This window comes from Balaenoptera ricei, chromosome 5 (genome assembly GCF_028023285.1).
Source record: "Balaenoptera ricei isolate mBalRic1 chromosome 5, mBalRic1.hap2, whole genome shotgun sequence".
NCBI lineage: Eukaryota > Metazoa > Chordata > Mammalia > Artiodactyla > Balaenopteridae > Balaenoptera > Balaenoptera ricei.
In genome coordinates, this window is record NC_082643.1 from 42,618,133 (window position 1) to 42,644,565 (window position 26,433).

Consider the following 26,433-nt stretch of genomic DNA (forward strand, 5'->3'; position numbering starts at 1 on the left):
GAATGAAGATGTGAATTTTTTTTTTTTTTTTTTAATTGACAAAGTTAGTTCCAGTACTGTGTTTCCACATACTTAACGCTCTTCAGGGTCACTGATGTACTGTTACTCAGATTACATAACTAAGAGAAGCTTTGAGCAGTGGTCAGGAATGTGCTTTGTTTGGCTTTTCTATAGGGAATACTTCATCCTTGCCAGGGTGGCTTCTCCATCCCATTCCCCAGTTCACAGAGATGAAGTGCTTTTGCTCTCTCCCCAAGTTTATTCTCCAACAGTACCTAGTAAGGCATTCTCCCTTACTTCAGAAATATATTCCCAAGGCCTCTGTACTTTTGAGTTTTTACATTGCCCAAAGCTGTATAGTAGAAACACTTGTGCTGGCTCTCAAACCCTCTCTTCTCTACTCCCTCCTTTACTCCCAACTCTTCTCTGAAAGTATATATATCAGCATTTATTGCCTTCTCCCAAATTCTACCTTGAATTTTTTTTTTTTTTTTTTTTTAGGATAGAAGGGTTTTTTGTTTTTAGGTATAATTTATAATTAATTAAATATTTCTTAAGATGATTTATTCAGTTCTTGTTTACAGTGGGGAATTTATTTTAATTATTTTTCACTGTCTTTTAATCAGGAGTAAGAACATTTGTTCCTAAGCCTGTTGCCACTACTTTGCAGTACATTGGTGGAGCTGCAGCCATCCTGGGCCTGGTGGCCATGGCTTCTGATGTGGAAGGGCTGTATGCAGCAGTCAAGGCCCTGGTTTGTGTGGTCAAGAGTAACCCACTAGCCAGCAAGGAGATGGAAAGAATCAAGGGCTACCAGGTTTGTAACCATAAAGCTTGGTCCTCACTTTACTTTGCATTAAAAATCTTCTAATTTTCCTTGTAGTTCACGTAGTTTCAAACTCTGGAAGAAGAGTACTGTCCAAGTAAACTTTAGAAGTTGGTAGTTTTTATTAAAACTAACATATTTCGAGTGAGAATATAAGTTGTTAGGTTGGAGTTATTTTTTTTCTGTGGAAACAGGAATTAAATGAAATAGGGTCATATTACCACCTGCTCTAGAGACTGCCAAATTGGTAATAGATCCAGAGTTCTCCTCGCTAACCCCGTCTCTCCCCTCCACATCCAGTCATCTTTTACTCCCCCCGCCCCCTTACTTCCCTAGGGCACGTGAGAGCCACTGTGTGCCATTACTAGTCCTGAAAACACATGTGGGATTAAAAATATGTTGTGTTCATGTATTTACAATCTCTACTAGGTTTAGGCAGAAAGTTACTTATAAGAAGAGAAACAAGTATTTGGAGCAAGATTAAATTCCTCTAGTGTAGATGAAGTACAAATGCCTTCTCTAACTTTAGCCAATAGTTCACTGGTAGTAGATAAGCTGTTTACTGTAGTGTTTTCTGTAGATTTAATTATCTAATTTGATGTTTTGTTTTACAAAACTTTCAAAACGATAATTGCAGCATTGTTTATCATGAAAAAATAGGAATAATCTAAACGTTCCAATAGTACGAGAATGACTAATAATACTATAACCATCTCACATATCATTCAACCTTTTAAAATTGTAATTACAGAAACTAGGTTGCAAAAGAAAAAAAATCCTTTGGATAAAATGTTATGTAGAGAACAAGAGTAGAAAATTGTATACACATGATGGCAACAATTTAAATATTTCTGTGTGAATAGAGTTTATGTAAAAGTGGATATTTTTACACTACCAAATGTAAAATAGATAGCTAGTGGGAAGCAGCCGCATAGCACAGGGAGATCAGCTCGGTGCTTTGTGACCACCTACACGGGTGGGATAGGGAGGGTGGGAGGGAGGGAGATGCAAGAGGGAAGAGATATGGGAACATATGTATATGTATAGCTGATTCACTTTGTTATAAAGCAGAAACTAACACACCATTGTAAAGCAATTATACTCCAATAAAGATGTTTAAAAAAAAAAGTGGATATTTTAATAAGAGGATGATGGGATTACCCTGCTTTTCAGATTTTCTCTGATGTTGCATTGTCATAGTAAAAATTTAGAAACCAGCGTAGAGGTCTCAGGAATTGCTCTACTTAGGGTTCTCCGGTGTATGTTTGTGTGTGTGTATGTGTGTGTACGTATATGTGTATATGATGATTGACCAACAGGCATTTGGTGTTGCTTTCTTTTAGCTGCTGGCAATGCTGCTTAAGAAGAAACGTTCCCTTCTTAACAGCCACATTCTCCATCTAACTTTTTCCTTGGTGGGAACTGTTGACAGTGGACACGAGACCTCCATTATTCCAAATTCAACTGCTTTCCAGGATCTACTTTGTGATTTTGAAGTATGTATATAAACACTAACTGGTAATATATAATCAAGGAACTGATTTCTTATTCTGTATATTGATAGAGTTAACTGTTAAACAGTTTTGTCTCTAAGATGTGTTTATGTTCTAAAATTTTATGATGCTCATGTTAATGTCATTAGTAAAATATACAAAATAAGGTAGTGATTGGGTTCCTTCTTCCCAAAGATATTCCATTTTACAGGTAGTATGGAACTGAAATGGTGCAACGCATATGCCTAACTATAGGCAGTTTGCTGTTGCCACTGGCATTACAAGAGGCAAACATATTTTCATCAAAAAATTTTGATAGTAACTTTTCCTCAATAAATAGGAGCTAGACCTGAAATTTTGGTTACTAGTAGCTGCATAGTAAAATATTCTTTTCGCCAAAATAGCAAAATTTTTATTTCTACTGTCTTATTATCATAACAGCTTCCACTCTGGCCTCTCAAGGCACCACTTAATCTTGCGTTTTTCTTTTCATAATCTTTCTCCATTTCATTTCTTGTTCACAGCACTTTGCACACTCATCACTGTATAAAATCTCCCCCTGTGAGGCTGAAGTCCTTATGAATGCAGAGATCATGTCTATCTTCATCTTTGTATCCCTACCACCCAGAATGGTGCCTAACACTTGGTGTTTGCTGTGATGTCTGGCCCTCACTCTTCTTCTTTGTAACTCTTATAAGCTCGATCTTGTCAGTTATTGTAAATCCCTAACAAACAGACTGTGTGCCCGAATTGCTTTTCTGAAGCTTTATTTGAAAGCTTATTAGGAGCCCTCTTCTAAATAAAAATCCATGGCTTCTACTCAGTTCTCAGTACCCCCAGCTCTCAGCAGCATCTGATGCAGTCCATTTCCCTCTTCTTGCATCTCCTAGTTCTTTTACTAGCTTTTAGGCATCACTCTCCTGATTCATATATCTTGCTCACTACTTTCCTCATAATTTTCTGGTTATGGAATTTTCATTACTTTGTATAAAAGTGTCCACCTTTGCTGCTTTATCCTTTCCTTTATTTGTTTTTTTTTGTTTGTTTTGTTTTTAAAGATAGTAGTCATTTTTTCTTTTTAAATTTTATTTATTTATTTATTTATTTTTGACTGTGTTGCGTCTTCGTTTCTGTGCGAGGGCTTCCTCTAGTTACGGCAAGCGGGGGCCACTCTTCATTGCGGTGCGCGGGCCTCTCACTATCGCGGCCTCTCTTGTTGCGGAGCACAGGCTCCAGACGCGCAGGCTCAGTAGTTGTGGCTCACGGGCCCAGTTGCTCCGCGACATGTGAGATCTTCCCAGACCAGGGCTCGAACCCGTGTCCCCTGCATTGGCAGGCAGATTCTCAACCACTGCACCACCAGGGAAACCCTATTTGTTGTTTTCTTTCCTTTAGATTCTCACCCAGTCCCACATCCTCATTTCTACAGAGGTGACTCACAAACCTAAATCTTTAGCTTGATATCTGAATTCCAGGCTTATTTCTAACTTCTTCCTCAACATTTCCATTTTTATATCCCAGCAACACCTACGCCAAACTTAACATCCTTCCCCAAGTTAGTGCTTCCTTTTAACTTCTGTTTCTATTAATAACACCACCATTCCCCCCATTCACTGAGGCTTGAAATTGAATAATCAGCTTCCTCGTTCCTCACTGTTTATAAACAGCCCATATTAAGTCATATAGATTCTGCTTCCACATTTCATGTAGTCTGTGTTTTCTCTTTCTCCTGCTACATCCTAATCCAAGCCCTAATCAATTCTATTCTTACTAAAATAATGATCAATTCTTTCTCCCTTTCCTCAATCTATCCTATATTTTTTTAACCTCATTCTTTCTAAGATATAATCATATAACTTATTAAAAAACTTTCAGTGCTTTTTCTTTCCTACACAATAAAATACACGTATCTCAGCCTGATATGCAAAGTTCTGATACACAGACCTCTCATTCTGTTAGAAAATAATTATTGAATATGTTTGAGCCAAGCACTGTATTAGGTGCTAAGGATGTGAAAATAAAAGATAGAGTCCACGCCTCAAGGCATTTAGTGCATTAGAAGAGAAAAGCAAATAGACAATAAAAATTTCGTGAAAGCACAGAGATAAAGGTATGCAGAGAGGATTATGAGAGTACTAAGGAGACCTACTTAATAAGCCTAGCTTTGTATACATCTGGTAATTGACACATTATCTTTAGTTTCAGATTTCTGACTGAAATTCAATATACAAACATCAGAAATATAGTTGCTTTACAAATTTTGGCTTCATTTTATAGTACTCTGCTCCCTTTGTGGCTTCATATGGCATTCCTAATAACCCCAAACTGTAGTGGTCAATAAATACTTAATTTACCCTATTTTTAGAACAGCTATTTGACAATATAAGTAAAATAATTGTAATAGCATCCAAGCATTTTCTTTTTTAATGGTTGTCCTAGAATTTGCAATATACATGTGTAACAATTCAGTCTGTCTTCAAAGTACATTATACCACTTCACCGATAGTGTAAAAACCTTGCGATGGTACCCTTCCATTTCTCCCTTCCTGTCCTTTGTGCCATTGTTGTCATACATTTTACTTCTATATGTTTATAATCCCCGCAATATTTGTATTATTTTTGCTTTAAATAGTCGATTATCTTTTAAAGGCATTAAAAATTTTTTATAGTCGCCCACATAGTATATGCAGCAAATAGTATTTATGGCATTCTTTATTCCTTTGTGTAGATCCAGATTTCCATCTTGTAATGGAATGATATGTCTGCCTGAAGAACTTGCTGTAACATTTCTTGTAGTGCAGGTTTACTGGTGATAAATCGTCCCATCTGAATAAGTATTTTTCCTTCTTTTTTGAAGGATATTTTTGCATAGAATAGAATTCTAGTTGATGATTTTTATTATTTTCATACTTTAAAATTGTCAGTTATTCCCTTGTCTTTATGTTTCTTCTGCCTGGGGTTTGTTGACTTTTTTAAGTTTGTGAGTTTGTCATTTTTATCAGATGGGAAATTTTTTAGCCATCATTTCTTCAGCTGTTTTCCCTGGTCGACACCCACACCCCCTCCAGCGCCACCACCTACACACACCTTTTTTGGGCTGCAGTTACACGTACCTTAGGTTCCTGGCTGTTGTCTCACAAGTCACTAATACTCTGTCTAGTCATTTATTTTCAGTATTTTTTTCTCATGCTTCATTTTGAATAGTTTCTGTTGTTATGCCTTTAGGTTTACTGAACTTTTTTCTGCAGTGTCCAATCCTCTGTTAGTCCCAGAGGATTTTCATTTTATGTTTTTCATTTTGAATATTTTATTTCTCATCTGTAGAAGTTCATTTTGGATCTTGGTTATCTTCTGTTTCTCTCCTCATCATTTTCATATTTTTTGTTACATTCTTTAGCTTATGGAGCATATTTAATAGCTTTTTAAAGGTCTCAATAATTCTATCATCTCTGTCATTTCTGGGCCTATTTATAATGATTGGGTTTTTTCTCCTACTTATGGCTCATATTTTCCCTTTTTTTGCATGCTTGGGAACTTGATTGGATGCTAAATTTTACATTGTTGAATGCTAAATTTTGTTTTATTCTTTTAAAGGGTATTAAACTTTGCTCTAGTATTGCAGTTCTCTTGATTCTTTTGAAGCATGCTTTTAAGCTTTGTTAGGGTGGACTTTGATTAATCTTTAGTGGTAATTTAGCCCCCCTTCTAAGGTATTACACTTCGGAGACCTCTACCCAACCTTCCCATGTATTATGAAGTCCCTATACTGGTTGGTGGGAGTGCAAAGTAGTTTCAGCCCTTTGTGAGTTTTAGGAATTGGTTGCTGTGCCAGTTTGCAGTGGTTATTTCTAGTTTTGGACCCACACAAGATTCCTGTCACTCAGTTTTTGTATTCCATATTCATTCTATTCAGTATACTGTATTCAGTATTCGCTAATAGTATTCAGTCATTGATTCCAGAGAAATTTTCTATAGATCTTGCCTTTCTAGTTGTTTACTCTAGGAGGGTATTTTCCACAGCAATTATCTCTTTATGAACAGAACAGAAGTCCTATATACAAGCAGTTTTAAAGGGCTACAATAAATAAAAACTAATAAAGTGGTTATATTCAATTAATTAAGTGAAATAAGTTACATGTGCTGCATTTGCACTTATTGGATTGGGACTTGGGGTATTTTTAACCCTAAATATACCACTGTTCTTTATTTTATTATAGGTCTGGCTCCATGCACCGTATGAACTTCATCTTTCCTTATTTGAACACTTTATTGAATTGCTCACGGAGTCCAGGTATTAGTTGATACCTAAATTGTTAGCTATTCAGTTATAGAAGAGATACTAGTACAGTGTATAAAATCTTCTTTCTCTTATAGTGAAGCTTCAAAGAATGCCAAGTTAATGAGGGAATTCCAGCTAATCCCAAAGCTACTACTGACTCTTCGAGATATGTCTTTATCCCAGCCTACCATTGCTGCTATTAGTAATGTGCTGAGCTTCTTACTGCAAGGTTTTCCCAACAGCAATGATCTGCTCAGGTAGTGAAAACTTCTGTATTTGTTTGTTTGTTAACTAAAAGTACCAATGAGGTTAAGATGATTGAGATGAACGTAATTGGTTCCTATGCCTAGGTAACACGTGTAAAGTTAATACTATTCAAGATATTTGTAAGGCATGGAAAACATGAATGTATCTTGCAAAGCCAGTTGTTGCCACTAGCGAATAATAGAATTCTGGTGAGAAAAGTTGTTAAAATTAGCCCAGTGAGGCTGATTGTCCTGGACATAAAAATGTTCAGTGTAGGAATTCTTGGTCCACAGCCCTCTTCCCCAGGCCTTGCTACTTCTCAGGTGTACGTGCAGAAGCACATATGCACATGCACGTACACCCAAAGCGGACATGCCATGTCTTTTGTATTTGTTCTCTATCACCCAAACTGATGGTGGTATTTTATTGTTGTATATTCAGACCTTTTTTTTTTTTTTTTTTTTTTATTCAGACCTTTTATATGAGTATCATTTTGCTGCCAATGTGAAATATGGCTTAAGACATATTTTATGGAGTGTATGTAGAAGTGTTCTAATAGGCACATGATAATTCTCATCTTGACTGAAAATGGAAGGAAAAAAACTACCTAAGATATTTTCCAAGTAGAGAACTGCTTAAATTAGACTTAATCACTGCTTGTCCTGTAATTGCTCAGGTATCACAGGTAAAATCACACATTATTGCTAGAGTATTCCCAGTAAACTAATCTCTAATTGGTGTAGCATATAAATCACTCATTTTATATACAGTTATCTTGAAAGCATTTTTTTTTAACTTGGTGACAGATTTAAAACTGGAGTTTAAAAATTATTTTGGAGCTTGTCATTATTATTAATATTTATTTAGGTCTTATCCTGGTGTTATGATGATCACTTTGCTGAAATTATCACTGAAACCTATCAAGGCTTTTATTTTTCTCTACATTACAAATTAAGAAATTAAAGCCCAGAGAGGTTAAGCTACTTGCCCCAAGTAACATGATTAAAAACTGTTAGAGCTAGGATTTTAATCTTACCTGTGTTTCCAAACCCCAAGTACTTAACTACTAGGCTACAGTAGATCCATATAGATAATGTTAGGACATTTTAATTTGTATCATACCATTTGGTTTTTGAAATTTGGATTAGTGCATTAAAGGACTCATATTTCTGATGAAGTATATTTTTCCCTATACGTATTTTAAAACATTATAGCATATATAATGTTAACTGCAACAGTTTGAGGGGAAGCAAATGAAATACAATCATGTGAGGTCTGTAAAAGATTAGTTAAAATAAGAAGTACTATTTTGGTTTCCATTTCTTCGCTTTTTGTTTCTTAGTGTTTTGTTGTTCGTTTTGGAGAGAGAAAAAAATAAAATCTATAACCTCTTTCTTCTTGTATTTAAAGATTTGGCCAGTTTATTTCTTCTACTTTACCAACCTTTGCAGTTTGTGAGAAATTTGTAGTTATGGAAATAAACCATGAAGAGAAGCCTGACACTGGTGAGTCAATTCTGGAGCTTGGAACCTAATTACTATACCCTGTTTTCTTCTGACACAAGTTAGACCTGAATTATATGTGACACTATTATATTACTTTTCTCCTTACATTACTTTTTTTGGTCTTTTCACAGATGTATTTGTTTTAGACCAAGCCTCTACAGTATGCAGAAGTACAGAATTACCTACAAATTGAATAGGGTGTGAATTTACTTTAAAAATAAAACCTTTCCTATTTTTACAGGATTTATAGCAATGTTCCTTTAAATAATAAACTCTTCCAGTTAATTTTTGAACATTATTTTTTTTAATTTATGTAAAACTCTTCAGAAACATCGATTCTTGCTAAAGTGAATTGTATCTATATTGCAGTTATTTTTATTTCCCTGTTAAATATTTAATAGTCATTGAGGGAAAGAACATTTTAGTAGAATCACTTTATGTAAGTGTAGAATAAAATTTTCTTAAGTTGTAGTTCCTGGGCCCATGACAACCACTTTAAAAAAAAAAAAAAAAAAAACTTTCCTCCCTTGAGGCATATTTTTCTCTTGTTAGAATGTTATTTTTCCGGTTGTGTATTATAGAACAGGAGATTTGCTTGGAAAACATCAAAAGGACCTTTAGATTAACCTGTAATTAAATTCACAATATTTTATATTTGTTCAGGATTATTTACATTATTATCCTGTTACATTATTCCCAAATTATGTCACATAAATGATTTCCTTTAAAACTCTTACGACCCTATCCATCTGGGAGTTCTCTTCCACGTTGGCTGTATCAGTCAGAGCACAGCCCCTCTGGTGCTTCATGAATAAGAGGAGAAAGTGGTGTAATTATGTTTTTCAAAGGAGAAACTGAGAGGTTTGAGAGGCTGACTTCTACAAATCATAGAGCAGAATATAAGGCCAGTAACCACTTACTTCCTACCATTTGGAAGAATGTTGATATTTCTTTGGTGAAGCAAATTAGCAGTGGGTGAGAAGCATATAGATCAAATCAATGGATAACACTTATTTAGTGCTTAATATTTGCCAGGCACTGTTACGTGCTCTATATAATCTTATAACAGTCCTGTGAAATTGGTCCTGTTGTTATCACAGTTTTACAAAAAGTGAGGACACTGAGACCCAGAAAGTTTAAGAGAAACTTACCTGAGATCATACCACTGCATTTGAACTCAGGTAGTCCAAACCAACATTCTAAGCTTTTAACCACTGTGCTATTCTACCATATACAAAGATTATTTCTAAGTTCTGAATTAATATAAGGCAAGTAAATAGGAATTAAAAAGGAAAGTCCTGGGACTTCCCTAGCAGTCCAGTGGTTAAGACTCCACACTTCCACTGCAGGGGGCTCGGGTTCGATCCCTGGTCGGGGAACTAAGATCCTACATGCCGTGCCATGCTGCCAAAAAAGGAAAGTCCTTTTAAAATCTTTAGAACTGTATAACATGTTTATTTCAAGTATAAAAAAAATATATAGGAAAAATATTTCTCTAGTCTCCGTATTTCTTGCTGGCTATAAAAATATATAGGAAAAATATTTCTCTAGTCTCGTATTTCTTGTTGAATTCAGTAACTACAACTAGTGCTGTAAACTTTTTCTGACAAGAGCACAGTAGCAGGGATGTATAAATTAGGAAAATTTTCTCTTGATCTGCCAAGTTGATTAGACTAGTCTTCTCCTCATCAATTTATTGCCATTTGAAAGAATAGAGAAAGTCAGAAGCATATTGCTGGTCTTGTTAGTATATGACCTTGATTGTTTAATTGTGTGGACTGGACCGTCTTAACTATAACAGGATGTTCCAAAAAATTAAAACCATAGTTTTTTCTTTCATGTAGCTTACATAGTATTCAGGATACACCTACCAAAAAAATGGCTTGAATAATGCTGAACTGTGATATAATAATTAATGCAAAATAAAATAAGTTGCATGAAAGGACAGTGCAATGTGGAGTAAAGCATCAGTTCGAATGGAAAGAAGATAACCTGGAAATTTCTTTCAGAGTTAATTGTTTTTTTTTGTTTTTTTTTAATTTTTGGCTGTGTTGGGTCTTCGTTGCTGTGTGCGGGCTTTCTCTAGTTGCGGCGAGCAGGGGCTACTCTTTGCTGCAGTGCACGGGCTTCTCTTGTTGTGGAGCATAGGCTCTTGGTGCGTGGGCTTCAGTAGTTGTGGCACATGGGCTCAGTAGTTGTGGCTCGTGAGCTCTAGAGCACAGGCTCAGTAGTTGTGGTGCACTGGCTTAGTTGCTCTGCGGCATGTGGGATCTTCCCGGACCAGGGCTTGAACCCGTGTCCCCTTTATTGGCAGGTGGATTTTTAACCACTGCACCACCAGGGAAGTCCCAGAGTTAATTGTTTTAAACTGTATTTGAAAATTAGCGTGAAATAACTGACAGTGAAAAAAATAGGCGTAAAGACTAAGGAGAATTCTTAATTTCTATGTGGATTGTCATTTTATTGGAAGGAAGTAATTCGTTTGTCAATTTAGGTTGTCCATTCCATTTGTCAGCAAGGCAATTTGTAAATTACCAGTCCTATGCCTGTTAGCTGGGGAGGGAATCTTGAGTTCCCCTTGGTAAGCTTAAAGCACCCTTCCCAATGATTAAGGCACTAAGTTAGCATTTTAAAAGATACTATTTAAAGGTGAAAATAGTCCCTTGCCCAAACAAGTAAAAGCATATAATCATGGTCATTAAACTTTAGCCTGAGCTTCAATTCTAGATTAAAGGAAAGCAAGCATGTGGATTGTGACTTATTAACCCAGAGCTCTTAGTGGCAGAGCTGGGCCTGCAACGCTAGGCCATTGATCCCAGTCCCTTGTGCTTCCAGTACTATCCATTGAGAACCGTAAGCTTCTGTCTTCCTTCCTTTCATCCCCAAGTTCTCCTGTGCATTTGTGTGCCTTTCCCTCTCGTCTGTGCTATTTAATTCTCACTTTACTTTATGTATTATAATTATTGAATGATTTATGCTTCCTCTTTTCATTTTTAAATCTGGAAATTTTAACCATTTAAGTCCTTCAAAAAGACTAGAAATTAAGGGTTTGCATTGTTATTTTTGTTCATGTGATCCTCGTTTGATTACTTCACCCCTGTTGGTAGGAGAAGGGAATATTAATATAAAAAAGCGTTCACAGTCTTTATTATCACTTGTTTAGATAATGTCTTAAGTAAATGAACAGTTTTCAGGATTCTAAAGAGAAATGTTGGACCCTTTTTCTTGTTCACTTGAATGGAAAGTACTCCTAGAGAAAATGTTTTCTGAAAGATGTGTTTCGGTGAGATTTCCTAGAACAGTGTTGGATATTTTATCCTAGTTTATCAACTAGGGCAATTTAATGTATTTATTTTCATTGTAGGAACTGAAGAAGAGTTTGGAGGTCTTGTATCTGCCAATCTTATACTTTTGAGGAACAGACTTCTAGATATCTTACTAAAACTGGTTTACACATCTAAAGAAAAGACAAGCATTAATTTGCAGTAAGTAAAATCTTTTGAGCATTGATGGTAATAGTTGCTACTACTAGTTAATTCATAGTAGACAAAAGAAAGATTTGCCACTGACTTTTTTTTTTTTTTTTGCCACTGACTTTTAATAGATTTTTTTTAAACCCTGAAGTTTATCGTATCTCAAGAATGAAACTAGTCTTATTTTTTTTTATTTGACATCATAATCCTTTAAATTAATGTTTGTTTTGTTTAATCCATCTATCTTTAAATAGAGCTTGTGAAGAGCTGGTCAGGACGCTGGGTTTTGACTGGATTATGATGTTTATGGAAGAACACTTGCATTCCACCACAGTTACGGCAGCCATGAGGATTCTTGTCGTCCTACTGAGTAATCAGTCTATTCTCATCAAGTTCAAGGAAGGACTCAGTGGTGGAGGGTGGCTGGAACAGACAGATTCTGTCTTAACCAATAAGATCGGAACTGTATTAGGTATGGGACTTTTACAGTTGGCTGCTTTGAAATAAGCTGTTGTGTTTTGTTTTAAAATCTTATGTAAGCTTATACTCTTCAGTTTGTCTAACAACCATTGAGTCATGAATTGTAATTAATGATAGAGTAAAAAGCATAATAAGTTTCAAATTTGGCTTTTTTAATTGCAAATCAAACTGAAGTGAGAGACAGGATAATAAGATGTGAAAACTCAAGTAAATTTCTTATGATTTCTTTCTGTTGTATAGTCCCCTTTCTGATCTATAAATAATTTGCAAATTATCAGAACTGAATTAATAATAATATTTTGAGTGTTTATTCTGTACCAGTTACAAACACTTTTCAGTTTCACAGTAACTTATTTCATTTTCGCAGTAACACTATGGTATATAAATACCCATTTTACAGATGAGAAAGTCAAGGCATAGTGGTGAAGTCACTTGTCAGCTAAGAAGTGTCAAAATCTGAATCCAGGTCACTCACTCCAAAACCCATGCTTTTAATAGTTATGTTATATTGCCACACAAAGATTTAAGCTCATGGAAGTTTCAGCCAAAGCTCCTTATTCTCTGCTCACTGGTTCTATGCTGTTTTCAACACGGAACTGAGCATTTAAACAATATTAGAAAATTACAGTTTCCTGTGTTAGATTTATTTGAACTGGTATATATTTCTGTTCATATTAATGATCTTATTTTGGAAAATATATATTTAAGATAATGTTTTTATTGAAAATTATAGTCATTCAGTTCTTAAAGTATTTAAAAAATATATTTGTCTTTATAACATTAAAATCATATATAATTGTGTTCTGCAGTAGCATTAAGAATAACTATTTACCCTGTCAGGTGGAAAAATTAGGGATCAGAATTTAACATGTAATTTACCTGTTAAAAAAAAAATGTTCAAGTATCAATACCTAGGTGCAACCTGCACTACTTTGTCAAATGTTAAAGCAAATGGTAGGAAGACAGAGCTTACACCATAGGATTATTTTGTTATTTCACATGTGAAAAACGTCTCAAGGAACTTTGTGATGAAGAAAGAAATTCACTGTGAAATGTTTTCTCAAGAAAATTGTCTGCTTTAAAATAATGCATTTTAAATTATTATCATTATAGAGACTTTTATGATCTGAAAAATAGATTGCTGTTTGCATTGACTCTGGGAGAAACATATAGCCAACAAGTGTCATAAACAGTTTCGTAGCAAGAAATTTAGCTTTTTGACCTTAATAGTAGCTAGTAGCTACTAAGAGAATAAACAGTGAAAGGCACAATTCAGCGTGAGTTCGGAGAATGTAAGAGTTTTAAATGCTAATTGACAGCACTGCTTCTCACTGAAGGCCAAAATAATACCTGAGTTTCACCTAGGACTTTGCAGTTTGCAAAATTATTTAAAATATGTCACCTCACTTGCCTTCAGGATTCCAGACACGGGTGTATGTATTTTATGGTATATAAGTTATATATTATAGGAAATAAACCTAATGAGTATACATTAAGAATTAATTTCTCTCTAATTAGGAAAATAATACTGTTAAATATATAAGGTTCCTGCGTCAGACAGTAATATGTCTGAGTATCTGTCTTCTGACGGTCAGTTCTGTCCTTTTTTCTGTCCTACATCACTTCAGTAATATCAGGAAAAGGTGCTTTTAACTTATCTGACCTACCTGACTTCATGTCTTAGAATTTATTTGTGCTTCATTGATACCTGCTTGTACATTGCATATGCTGCTTTGGTTCTAAAAGAGAAATCTAGGTATTTAAGTTTAATTTAAATTTGATTCAATTTAATATAATTTTCCCTGAATATCTATCTGATACATACATACTTGTGTATATATATATGGATGTATATCTATATCTACATATATATAGATATATCATCTCATTTGATTCTATTTCTCTTTGATCTGATGAACAACCTAAAGTTTTTGAATGTTTTATTCATATTTGTTAGTTTTTTGTCAGATTTTTCTTTATAAAAATACCTTCCATGTAGCTGTAACTTGAATCTAAATTAATGCTTAATTGCTAATAACATATTAGATATTCCTTAAGATCAATTATGTAGTGGAAATAGAGTGTGAAAATTTGGAAAGGAAAATAAATGCTAGTATTGGTTTTCACTTAGGACATATAGTTTGATCAAAATTTCTTTTCCTACTTAATGTATAAAATACCACTTTATGTTTTTTGATTTCTTAAGGCTCAGACTTTTTTATATTCATGATTTCATTTAGAATTTACTACAAACAAAAATCACCCAGCATCCTAATGCAGCCAGTTTTTCAGAAATGTGGCAATGTCATTGAGAAGGCCAACGGAGACAGTATAGCTTTACAGGCTCCAAGTCCTACTGCCACCACTCATTAACTTTATGACTTTGAACAAATCGCATATTTTCTACATTATAAAAAGGATAATAGCAGTTTCTTACTCACATGCTCATTGTCTAAGAAATGAGATGATACATGAAAGAGGTTGGTAATTTGCTGTCCAATTTTTTGTTAATTAGAAGAGCATGCTTTAGAAGATTAATTCATATCACACTGAGCAATTGATTTGGATGAACTATTTAAAAACCCACCTAGATACAAATTTCTCTTTCATTATTTTAAGTAGTAACAAGTATGTGCTTACTTCATCTTAGAAAAAAGAACTTGGAAAAAAATGTGAATATTCATTTGAAATAAAAATTGTTTCAGAGTAAAAGTCCATCTTTCATCTTGCTGTTTGCAAAAGTTTTCCATTGAATCTCTAGCCAACATTTCTTCTGTACTGAGCACTGTACTAGGTTCGGGGTGGCAAAAGAAATAGATGTTTGAGTTGTTTCCCAAAGTTAGTTATGTAACGGAGGAAACAGGATTGATAGAAAGGCTGGTGCTATTAGCCACATTAATAAGCAGTGATCATCTCCTGGTAGAGCTGTGGTTCTAGAACGGACTTTGGATGTTCAGATAACCACAGTGACAGTGGGTTCAGACTTGATATCCCACTGCCAGACAGCTTTCCAGCAGAGTTACAGATTATGTTGTGAGGAAAGATTATTTTGCATATTCATTTTGTCTTGTCTCTTGATTCATAGATCATTTAAGGTTATTAGTTTATCATGATTTTCAGGACAAATGAAATATATTAACTATATTTTGGTGCATTTTTAAGTTACATTTTTTGGTAGCATCCTAAATTCTGGCTGTTTTGAATATTACTTTCTTCTTAAGGAAATGTTAGAGCTCTTTGGAGGTCATTCTTTTAATGAGTAGAATTTATACTACCTGTTGTATCTGACTGCCTCAGCTATGTTTTGAGACCTGTATCCTAATAGACAGGCTTGCCAAAGTCACAGAGATAGTAAAGTAAAACTTTTGACTGAAAGATTAATTCAACAGTTGAGTAGTTAATTACTTATATTAATGTGAATGTTCTGGATGGAAATGTCACATACGCTGAATTACTCCTTTCTGTGTTAATGTAGCATGGTAATCGATTATTAATTTTGTCCTTATCGTTATTTCCTCTTCTCTCAGGATTCAACGTGGGCAGGAGTGCTGGTGGGAGATCGACTGTCAGGGAGATTAACCGGGATGCCTGTCATTTTCCTGGTTTTCCGGTTCTTCAGTCATTCCTTCCTAAACACACTAATGTCCCTGCCCTCTATTTTCTCCTCATGGCATTGTTTCTGCAGCAGCCAGTTAGTGAGCTGCCTGAGAACCTGCAGGTCAGTGTGCCTGTCATCAGCAGCCGATGTAAGCAGGGTTGCCAGGTAGGAATTATCTAGTAGGGTGTAACTGTAATTACATTTGTCAGAAAGTCACCGCAGGGTGATGGGTTAATCACATTAAAACCAACTGGTTCCATCCCTTTCTCACGTTTGGGATTTGATTTGGAACATAAAAATTGGAAAGTACCATAGAAAATTTTCCCAAAAAGAAGTCCTTTGTACCTATTTGGTCTTTTTCTCTTTATGGTTACTCTATATGATTATATATGCGTGAAGACTTTGGATGATATTTTAATGGTGATCAAAAGAATTCTTTTGAGTAACATGATTTTATCTAGAAATATAATTTCTGTAGAATTAAAAATGGAGTAGTGTACATACCATAAATTGGGTGGGTATGGAAGGATTCTTAGTACAAGTCTGATTAGAAAAATGCTTTTAAATTCTTAATGATAGATCATGTCCACGTTAGGAAAACAGTAAGGCTTTACCTGATTTCTAATCTGAGACTATCATGGATATCTCTATATAGTTCATGTTTGTGGCACTGCAAAGACATAGGAATTTAGTTTTAAACTCAGTTATACTTCCATAATAATGCCAAAATGCTATTCAAATCAACTCTAGTCATTGACAAAACCTTTTAAAGGAAAATGCTGAGTCTGTACCCTTACATTAAGTCACAGTACAGATTCATGCTTAGCAGAGTTTGGTTGGTTATGTAATTTTCAAAATAAGCATGACACCATAGTCATAAAGTGTTATATAAAACTACTATGAATAAATCTCCTCAAACTGATTTTTATTTTGTCAAATCTTCATCTGTATGTAATCTAAAAGTGAATTAGAACATTGCTGAGAGTGGGGGAAAGAGTAAGTTCAATGTGCTTTTTAAAAAGATCCTGCTTAAAACCATCAGTTCTTTAATTTCATCGCCTAGCTAATTAGCAAGTATTTTATTTTTGTTTGTTTTCCTTAGGAAAAAAAAAAAGAAAATGATGTTTTTAACATAGATACCTAAGACAGGATGGTACATAATATTCACTTTGTCTTGTAAATGTAAAAATGAGTTTTAAAATATAGGAGGGAGGAGTGCTAGGTCTCTATCTCTTTGTCATCGCTCACTTTGGGAAAAACTAATTAATTTCAAAGAAATTTTAGAATATTAGAACTTTGGAGGGTCTCTACTGAAAAAAATTGGCAATAGCTAATCTTTATTCACTTTCACCTCTGCAGTTTGATTTAGATTCCATTTGGACATTTATCTTTGGAGTGCCTGCCTCCAGTGGAACTGTGGTCTCTTCTATCCATAACGTATGCACAGAAGCTGCTTTTTTATTATTGGGAATGCTCCGCAGCATGTTGAATTCAGTAAGTTCCCTGAGATACTGATACCTGTCGGTAGTTCCTCCTGCCTGTGATATTTTTTAAAATAGAAGAATCCTTTGCTGTCATAACTCTTTATTTACTACGTGTTCTCTGGAACCTCAGCCTCTGTGTTTTGTTATCTTTAGTGTAAGGAAAGACCATGCAGTTGTTAAGATCCTGAGCTCGGGAGCTGGGTTCAAAGTCCCAACTCTGGTACTTCAGACATACTAACCTCATGTGCGTCAGTTTCCTTATGTATAAAATGCTGGTGATAATAGAATTTATCTCTTAGGACTGTCGTGAGGATGTATGAGTTAGTATATACACAAAGCACTTACAGGAGTGCCTGGTGTAGAGTTAGCACTTCATGAGTGTTAACTGATGCTGTTAGCACTATGAAATACGTATTTCAATGTATAAGTGTATATAACGAATATGTATTGTACTGTATGTCATTGCAGTATGTTGTTTGAACTTTTAAAATCACTCTCATTTAGAGATTTAAAATGTTATCAGTGCAAGTTTTATTTTGTATTTGTTTTTATGTTTTCTATTCTAATTATTTCTAACTTAGATATGAAAAATTGAAAGAGTAAATGACAAAATGTATGTTCCTACCTTTCTTACAGGGATACCGTGAATAATGATTTAATTTGTTTACACGATTTAGGATCACATTGTAAGAGGAATTATTAACTAGACTCTTTGGATTACAAGTACCTGATAAATCTGATTTTAGTCAAAACTATTCTTATGCCATCTAAGAAAAGAACATTGCTATTAAATGTGTTAATTTAGAATGCTTTGGGATTCTTGTTTTGGTTTTTATTCATAAACAATTATAAAAATCTAAGCTGAAAAAGAAGCCACTCTCTGGGCAAGTATCAGAAGATAAGCATTGTTGAAATATATTCTTTTTTTGTTACTCTTTTATCATCATCATCACTGTTATTGTTTTAAGGAAAAACAACTCCTATGTGTCCACTTTATTCAGTATTCTACTACAACGCTACTTTACTTTTGACACTTCTGGTCACCAAGTATGTGGAAGGTTTCGCCACACTAGCTGGGTGTTCGACAGTTCAATTCAGTTCTGACACTATCTACTGGGAGGCAGCGTCGGGTACCACAGGTTAAGGGCTCAGTCTCACAAGATACCCCTCCCCCCCACCAACCCTGCCCCACTTCAAATACCAGTCACAAGTCGAGGTTGTTACCTGTGTTTCTGACTCACCAGTTACAAATTGCAGGTTCCCGTGACTGAGGAAAACATTTTACTTCCCAGGTTACCAGTTTATTATAAAAGGACGTATCTCAGGAACAACCAGATGGAAGAGATGCATAGGGCGAGGTGGGAAGGGACACGGAGCCTCCACGCTCTCTCCGTCCTGCCACTCTCCCAGCACCTCCACGTGTTCATCAGTCCAGAAGCTTTCTGAACCCCGTGTTTTTTATTTTTATGGCGCCTTCATTACACAGGCATGATTAATTAAATCACTGGTCACTGGTGATTGAACCTGGTCTCCAGCCCCTCTTCGTCCCTGGGGGCTGTGGGGAGCAGGTTCGGTTCACTTCCAGCCCTCTACTCCCATGGTTGGTTCCCCTGGCAAGACAGCCCATCAACATAAACTCAAGTGTGGTGGAAAGCGGCGTGTTATGATTAACAAAAAGACACATTTATGGCTCTTTTATCACTTAGGAAATGCGAAGGGTTTTAGGATCTCTGTGCCTGAAATGGGACAAAGACTAAATATATATTTCTTATTATAAATCACAATATCACAGTTGCATAATGTTTAAGAGCACTATTCTCATTGTTTATATGACAGTACGAGGCTCAGAAAGGTCAAGTAACTTCCCCATTTTTATCTTAATCCTAACTCTCTGGTGTGATGGAGGATGGGGCAACTTTGATGGGAATAGAGCCACTACTGGCTCCAGCCATACTCATGTTGGTAACGATGAATAATCAAAACCATTGATCCAGTTACTGAGCTGCGAGTACTCAAATGAATAGAAAAACATCCTGTCAGTTTCTAGGGGTATCACCTTTGTTTTAGCTTATTTCTAGATTTGTCAGCCTGTCTGTTTGCTCCTGTGTGTGGTTTACAGGAGTTCTGGACCATCAATTTATCCGGTTTTAGAAGAGTAGTGAGTAACTTTTAGTAGTGTCAGTTTTTCTAACATGTTATTTCCTCTCTTTTCCCCATGACAGCCTTGGCAGTCAGAAGAAGAGGGATCTTGGCTCCGGGAATATCCTGTGACCCTGATGCAGTTCTTTAGATACTTGTACCACAACGTCCCAGACCTGGCCTCCATGTGGATGAGCCCCGACTTCCTGTGTGCATTAGCAGCCACGGTCTTCCCCTTCAACATTCGCCCTTACTCAGAGATGGTAGGAAAGGGGGAGGAAAATATCAAAACTGGAATTAGTCTGCTCCAATGGTTAGCAGATTTTTTTGGCCAATCTTTTAAGCTTCTCACCAAGTTACAGTTTCATAACTTTCTGCTTCATCTCTTACGTCATTATCTGGTATCTGGCTCCCCACACTCTCCTTCTGGTTTCCCCTAAAATAACAGTGAATTCTACTTCCTGTTTTCATTTACCATCTTCTTGTAAGTCCCTCATTAGTGAATTCCCTCTTCGTGTAGTTGTTGGTCCATTTCTTATTCTATGTAATGATAGCTGTATAGTTGTAAAATCAGGTTACAGAACTCTAGTCAGACCAAATTTATTTCCACTTCATTTGTCTCAGGAATTAGGCATCTCCTGGATTTAGTCTTTACAAATTAATTACAGGATTGATTGTCTTTATAAGAGATGACATGTATGTTTGTCCTTTCTGTTCAACTTTTTCTATTTTGTTCAACTGTTATTTTTCATATTTTGCACTAACTTAAGAGAAAGTTATTAGACTATAATCATATGTAGTATAAATACTTCTTTTGTCCTTTAAAACGAACCCAAAAGACAGTTATTCTTCCATAGAACTTCAGAATTTCATGATGTTTTGTCTTACTTCTACCACTTACTCGAGAGCCTAGAATAAGGTATCTTCTTCATACTAATTTTTCTTCATGTATAATGGTGAAATACTCGTTCTAAAATTGTGGCGATTTTTAGGAGAAAGGCAAGTATAGCACGTGACCTTAACACCATGGCTTGTTTATAATTTTAGAATCCACATTTTTGGTAAAAAAAGGATTTTAGTAATATTTCAGTGTTTTTTCCTTGTCGGCATCTTGTAATCTGTCTTCTAATCCATCTTTCTTTTTCTGTTGGTTCAAACTTGGTACTAGTTTTGTTGTTGTTTTGTATTGTTTATTTATTTGGGTTTTTTTTTTACCTACAAAAATGGGTCAGCCCTTGGGTGCAGTCATTATGCCAGATCTTTATCTGAAAGTCTGTAACACTTGACTTCTCAGTAGGTATGTTTTAAATATGCAAATATAGTCATTCTCATTTTATTATTTCATTTATTTCAAGTTCAGTTATCCACAGTAAAGATAAAATTCAACATAAAGCAGTTTATATGGTTAGTGGCCAGTGAGTAGCTTAATATTAGAAAGAGCATGTGTTGAGTAATTGTGACATGTGGTGCCCGATTACCACCCTGAAAAGAGAAAATAAGTAAAGCAAAGTGAACGATGTAATGCACTGAATAGCTTAATAGGAGGTAAACACTGAACAAAAATACTGTTGCTGCTACAATTTGGTGGAAGTAAAAATATCAAATGAAATTGAATGTGACTAGGATATATTTCCACTTGATTTTATTAGGTGACTGATCTTGATGATGAAGTTGGATCTCCAGCGGAAGAGTTTAAAGCCTTTGCAGCAGACACAGGGATGAACAGAAGCCAATCAGAGTACTGCAACGTGGGCGTCAAGACATACCTGACCAATCACCCAGCTAAAAAGTTTGTTTTTGACTTCATGCGGGTCTTAATAATAGACAACCTCTGTCTTACCCCTGCCAGCAAGCAGACTCCACTAATTGATCTTTTGTTGGAGGTAAAGACAAAGAAATGCATTTACATCTCTTTCAAATTGTTTTTATAATGAGAGCGTTAATAACCAAGCAAGTTTTATGCTACATATCTTTCAGATTTCTAATTCTTTTGGGTTGTAAAAGCAGAACATATCATGGGCTATGGGAATTTTTTATCACAAATGTGCTAATATACACCCTATCGATTTGTTTCTCTTCTTTCTATTCCTCTTGACATATCCTTAATTTAGTCCTTTATCACCCTTCCCCTGGATAGACCAGGAATTGACAAACTTTTTCTGTAAAGGGCCAAATAGTAAATATTTTCAGCTTTGTGGGCTGTACAGTCTCTCACAACTACTTCACTCTGCCATTGCAGTGAGAAAGCAGCCACAGGCAATACATAAACGAGTGAGCGTGGCCGTGTTCCAGTACAACTTTATGTACCGTAACAACTATAAGCTGAATTTGGCCCATGGACCTTAGTGTTCTAGCTCCTTCCCTAGTCATTTACAGCAGCATTGTCTCCTTAGCTTATAACTCCCTACTTCAGTCCCTCTTATTTATCACTTCCGGTATTGCTTTTAGTGTCCTGTGGGGCTTAAGGCGTGGTGCATTGCACATAATAGGTGCTCAATATGCCCTTACTGAATTTTCCCCAAGGCAGCAAACTTGTAGGTTGCTTGGTATCTGAGCTCAGGCTCCTGTAACAAAATACCATAGACTGGGTGGCTTCAGTAGCAGATAGTCATTTCTCACAGTTCTGGAGACTGAGAAGTCTGACGCCAGGATGCCAGCTTGGTCAGGTTGTGGTGAGGGCCCTCTTCCTGGCTTGCAGATGGCTTGCCTTGCTCTCACATGGCAGAGAAAGAGCTCAGGTGGTAATTCCTCTTCTTATAAGGGCATGAATCCCCTCCTGTGGACTCCCCATGACCTCATCTAAACCTAATTACCTCCAGAAAGCTCCACCTCTCTAATACCATCACATTGAAGGTTAGGGCTTAATTTATGAATTTTGCGGGGGGACACAAACATTTAGTCCATTGCACTTGCTAATTCTCCTGATAAGTGATAAGAACTAGCTGATGCATCAGAAAACAAACCCTAAAGTGGTCACACTGCTGGCTCTAGAAATTGACCGTCCCTGAAAACCAAATGTTCACCTAGAAAAATCTCAAGAAAAAATAAAAGATCATTGAAGGGGATCTAATATATAATTAGTTGCCTATATGTTCATTCTTTTGGCCAATTCATATAAATAGGGTCAAGCAGTACATGCCAGAGCTCTGAAAATAATGTTTCATGAAAGATTCAATCAGTGTAAAAGACTAACTGCTTCTCTCTGAGCTTCCCACATGCCGCCCTCAGCAGTTTGACAACTGAACCTGCACTTTCGCTGCTCCCTCTAGTGGCAAAAACAGTTAACTTTTTATTTGAAACCTTAAAATCTCAGCAAATGTTTTATCTTATTCATGTGAAAATATCTCAGTTTGGTCAATTAAAAGAAATCAGTGTAATTTAGGTACCAGCCACGCTAAGCACTTTAAAGCATTTTTTAATTTATTTATTATTTATTTATATATCTTTGGCTGCGTTGGGTCTTTGTTGCTGCGTACGGGCTTTCTCGTTGCGGTGAGCGAGGGCTACTCTTCGTTGTGGTGAGAGGGCTTCTCATTGCGGTGGCTTCTCGTTGCAGAGCACGGGCTCTAGGCATGTGGGCTTCAGTAGTTGCAGCACTTGGGCTCAGTAGTTGTGGCTCGCGGGCTCTAGAGCGCAGGCTGAGTAGTTGTGGTGTACGGGCTTAGTTGCTCCGCAGCATGTGGGATCTTCCCCGACCAGGGCTCGAACCTGTGTCCCCTGCATCGGCAGGCGGATTCTTAACCACTGCGCCACCATGGAAGTCCTATGCAAAGCATGTTAACCAGGACCACAGTGTTTAATATTGGCAGAAAAATAATTGATTTCATCAAGAATTCATCTGGTAGAATTTAAAAGCCTGCCTGGTGGAGCTTGTCCTCTTTGGAAACTTTAAAATAAGAAGAGAGATGGCTAGTATTTTAGTGCATGGGGTAAGAATTTGAAGCATTCTATGCAAAATAAAATGGTTTTCAGAAAATAACAGGATAAAGTTAAGAATAGGTGTGTGTAAGAAAGCATAACTGAGCCAAAAAATAAAATACACATATGTAGAGGAAATGGGGTAAGTGTATGTATTCAGTAATAACAGTCTTGTAGGAATCCTAATAGCTAATTAACTAGCAATGGGTAAATTGTATAATTGTCTTTTATTTTGGTTTTCTGTATTTTTCAGTAAGGAAAGTTTGATATGACATGTATTAACCTTGAGATAACATTCTCATTATTGTGGACACTAATTTGCCCTGAAGTGGAATTGTATCTGATTGCATTAGGGAGTCAGGGGCGGTAGGGTGGTATTTTAGGAAGAACCAGGGAGTGTCAAGGTTGAATTTCCCAAATAGATCATCAACTCTTTAAAGTTAGGGACCAACTTTCATGTGTCCTTTTGTCTCTCACAAAGTTAGCTCAGTGCCTTGCTGTGTTCTTTAAGTTTTTTTGAATTATTTAACTATAACTACATCCCTGGCAGTTCCCAAACAGGAAGATATGATACCATCTCATAAGAGAGAGATAAATTTGCTTTTAAAAATCAGTGCTTTGAGGAACTTCAAATCTAATACACAAACACAGAATACACATACCAAAAATATTTAGTGGAGATGCTGTTGCACTCCATGTCTTCCTGTGGTGTAAAATAATAAATTACAAGCATATGATTCTGAATGTTACAATTATGAAGTCTGTCTCTGAAGAAAGTCAGCAAAAGAACTATCCTATATATTTACCATTTACCGACGTGAAGGAAGGTGTTTGAACCAACTGATTTTCGGGCTGATATGCTCAAGCCAGGCCATTTTCAGTCTCATGATTGTTGGGATGTCATCGTAAGAGTGTCTACTTACTTGATTGTGTCTATAAAAGAATGTGTGAAGTTATCTTTATTAGCAGTCTATAAAAAGAAAAGCTTCCCATTCATATAGACTGGCTTGAGTGTGAGTCAGGCCAAATACAAGGGAAGCAGTGTGGTGCCATAGAAGGAGCTGGTTTGGATTCTGGCCCTGTGGTTTATTATGTAAACATTTTAATCTCACTGAGCTAAATTCATCCTCTGGAGAATGATCTTATATACTGTCTCCCCTGCATGATTGTTGTGAGAGTTAAATATATATAAATCACCCAGCAAAACTATTTTGAGAAATTAAACATGTGCTGCTTATAGCTATGTAACCTTGGCCCAGCTCGGTTCTCTTCACCCCTTACAGTTTGCCCATCTGTAACGTAGCATAAAAATAGAACCTGTCTCTGAGGACTGTTGTGAGAATTAAGTAAGACAAAACATATAAGATTCGTAACACAGTGCCTGGCACGTAAGACCTGCTCCAAAATCAAGTGGCCTGCGGTGGCTTATACAATCACCAGCGTCCTCTGCTGTCACCACCAGGCATCTCATGAAAGGCCAAATGAATTTGCTGCACGTGGCCACGGAAGGAAAGTACCTGAGAACAGATCAAAAAGTCCTCGTATATACCTGAAGGAAAGAAATATGATGAAACGAAGGAGGCTGATTTGGAGTGTGTGCCTGTCTGATACCACTTTTCTGTAGTCTGAGGAGTTCACTGCTTTCTGCTCCCGCCATCTGCTAAAAGACCTCCCCGTGCCCATCAGAGTACAGCGCCCCCTGCGGAGCAATAAACAAACCAAACAAAGTGGCAAAAGTGGGCAAAGAGAGTGCTGTGAAATAACTGGGAGAAGAGAAGCCAGTCAGGAGGAGTACTGCAGTCAGAAGCGCAGAGCGGAAACCCCTCTTCCTTGAAGGCTTTGCCTGTTACGGAGCACTAACGGCCTCCCCGCCAGAGCCAGAGGGCTCTCAGCCACGGGCAGCACACGCGCCCACGACGACTCGGCACGGCGTTCCCAGGCCTCGAAAAGGACGCCTTGCGTCTGTGAAGACTCGTGTTGTTGACTGGCTTCACTGTCTTCTCTGGGAAGACAGATCTCGCAGGCAGAGCAGAGCATAGGGCTCACCCTGTCTTCCTTCGGCCCTGAACTCATCCTGGTTGTCTGGTGGGCCAACCAGGTTTATCTAAAAACATGATGGGGAGATTGTGGCTGAATTGCTCTTGTTGTGCATTTGTTAACTTCAGTATGGAGATTTTTAGTAGGGCTGGAAGAGTACGGAATGGCAGGTGAGGTGGTGAACTTTGGCGTCAAAGAAACTGACGTTTGAAACCTAGTTGTGACTTGACCAAGTGACTTGACCTCTCAAAGCCTCAGTTACCTTATCTCTAAAGTGGAGATGATAGTATCTACTTCGAAAGGATATTGTGCAGAATGAGATAAGGTACATAAAACTAAGCACTGTGTAGTTACATAATTGTAGTCCAGCGAATTGTTTAAAAGAAAGAAAAAAACACCCAAGAAAACTACGCATGCACTCATAAAGTCTTAAGTCCGTTAAAAGTTAGGCTACTATGAGTCTCAGCAAGAACATTTGAACTTGGCAGTTAGAGCCAGTAACAGAGTTAATTCTGGGTCATGATCATTCAAGAAACAGCTTCAGTGAGAGGAATCAGAGGATTAAGTATGCCTCTTGGTGACTGAGCCAGCCTTAAATCCTTATAGAATACAAAAGAATACTTTCTAATTAAGTAAAAATAAATGTTGTTGACAGATCAAGCTACTTCTCTATGTTCTATGTTCCCTGTTTTACATACTCCAAAACTTTGTCTAGTTAAGATTTTATAAACCCTACTCATTATTACTTATCCCATTAGCCACATTCAGTTGATTATAATCCTGAATGAGTATTGCCATCTTCAGGGGTGTTTAAATCCTCCTGTGACTGGAGAGCCTTACTCCTTAGTAAATTTTGATCACTCATGCTGTTTGAAAATGGTCTCTGATCTGATTGCAGGGTAGTCCTCATAGACCTATCAATCTGCCACTTATCACTTGAAGGTTCTCACTTTCC

The 26,433-nt window shown here is 36.5% G+C and overlaps 1 protein-coding gene across 9 annotated transcripts in view; it reads left to right on the plus strand.

Annotated features, from left to right (window-relative positions):
* WDFY3 (WD repeat and FYVE domain containing 3) overlaps window positions 1-26,433 on the plus strand; it is a 273,474-nt gene that overhangs the window by 173,533 nt on the left and 73,508 nt on the right. For 8 of the 9 annotated variants that reach the window (XM_059922695.1, XM_059922700.1, XM_059922696.1 and 5 more), the window contains 11 exons: window positions 627-817; window positions 2,170-2,322; window positions 6,537-6,610; window positions 6,694-6,855; window positions 8,255-8,349; window positions 11,714-11,834; window positions 12,077-12,294; window positions 15,830-16,065; window positions 17,260-17,394; window positions 19,607-19,786; window positions 21,173-21,406. In XM_059922695.1, coding sequence (XP_059778678.1) covers window positions 627-817; window positions 2,170-2,322; window positions 6,537-6,610; window positions 6,694-6,855; window positions 8,255-8,349; window positions 11,714-11,834; window positions 12,077-12,294; window positions 15,830-16,065; window positions 17,260-17,394; window positions 19,607-19,786; window positions 21,173-21,406 — 1,799 coding nt within the window. The remainder of the gene's footprint in view (window positions 1-626; window positions 818-2,169; window positions 2,323-6,536; window positions 6,611-6,693; window positions 6,856-8,254; window positions 8,350-11,713; window positions 11,835-12,076; window positions 12,295-15,829; window positions 16,066-17,259; window positions 17,395-19,606; window positions 19,787-21,172; window positions 21,407-26,433) is intronic. The other variant, XM_059922698.1, reaches the window with a different exon arrangement.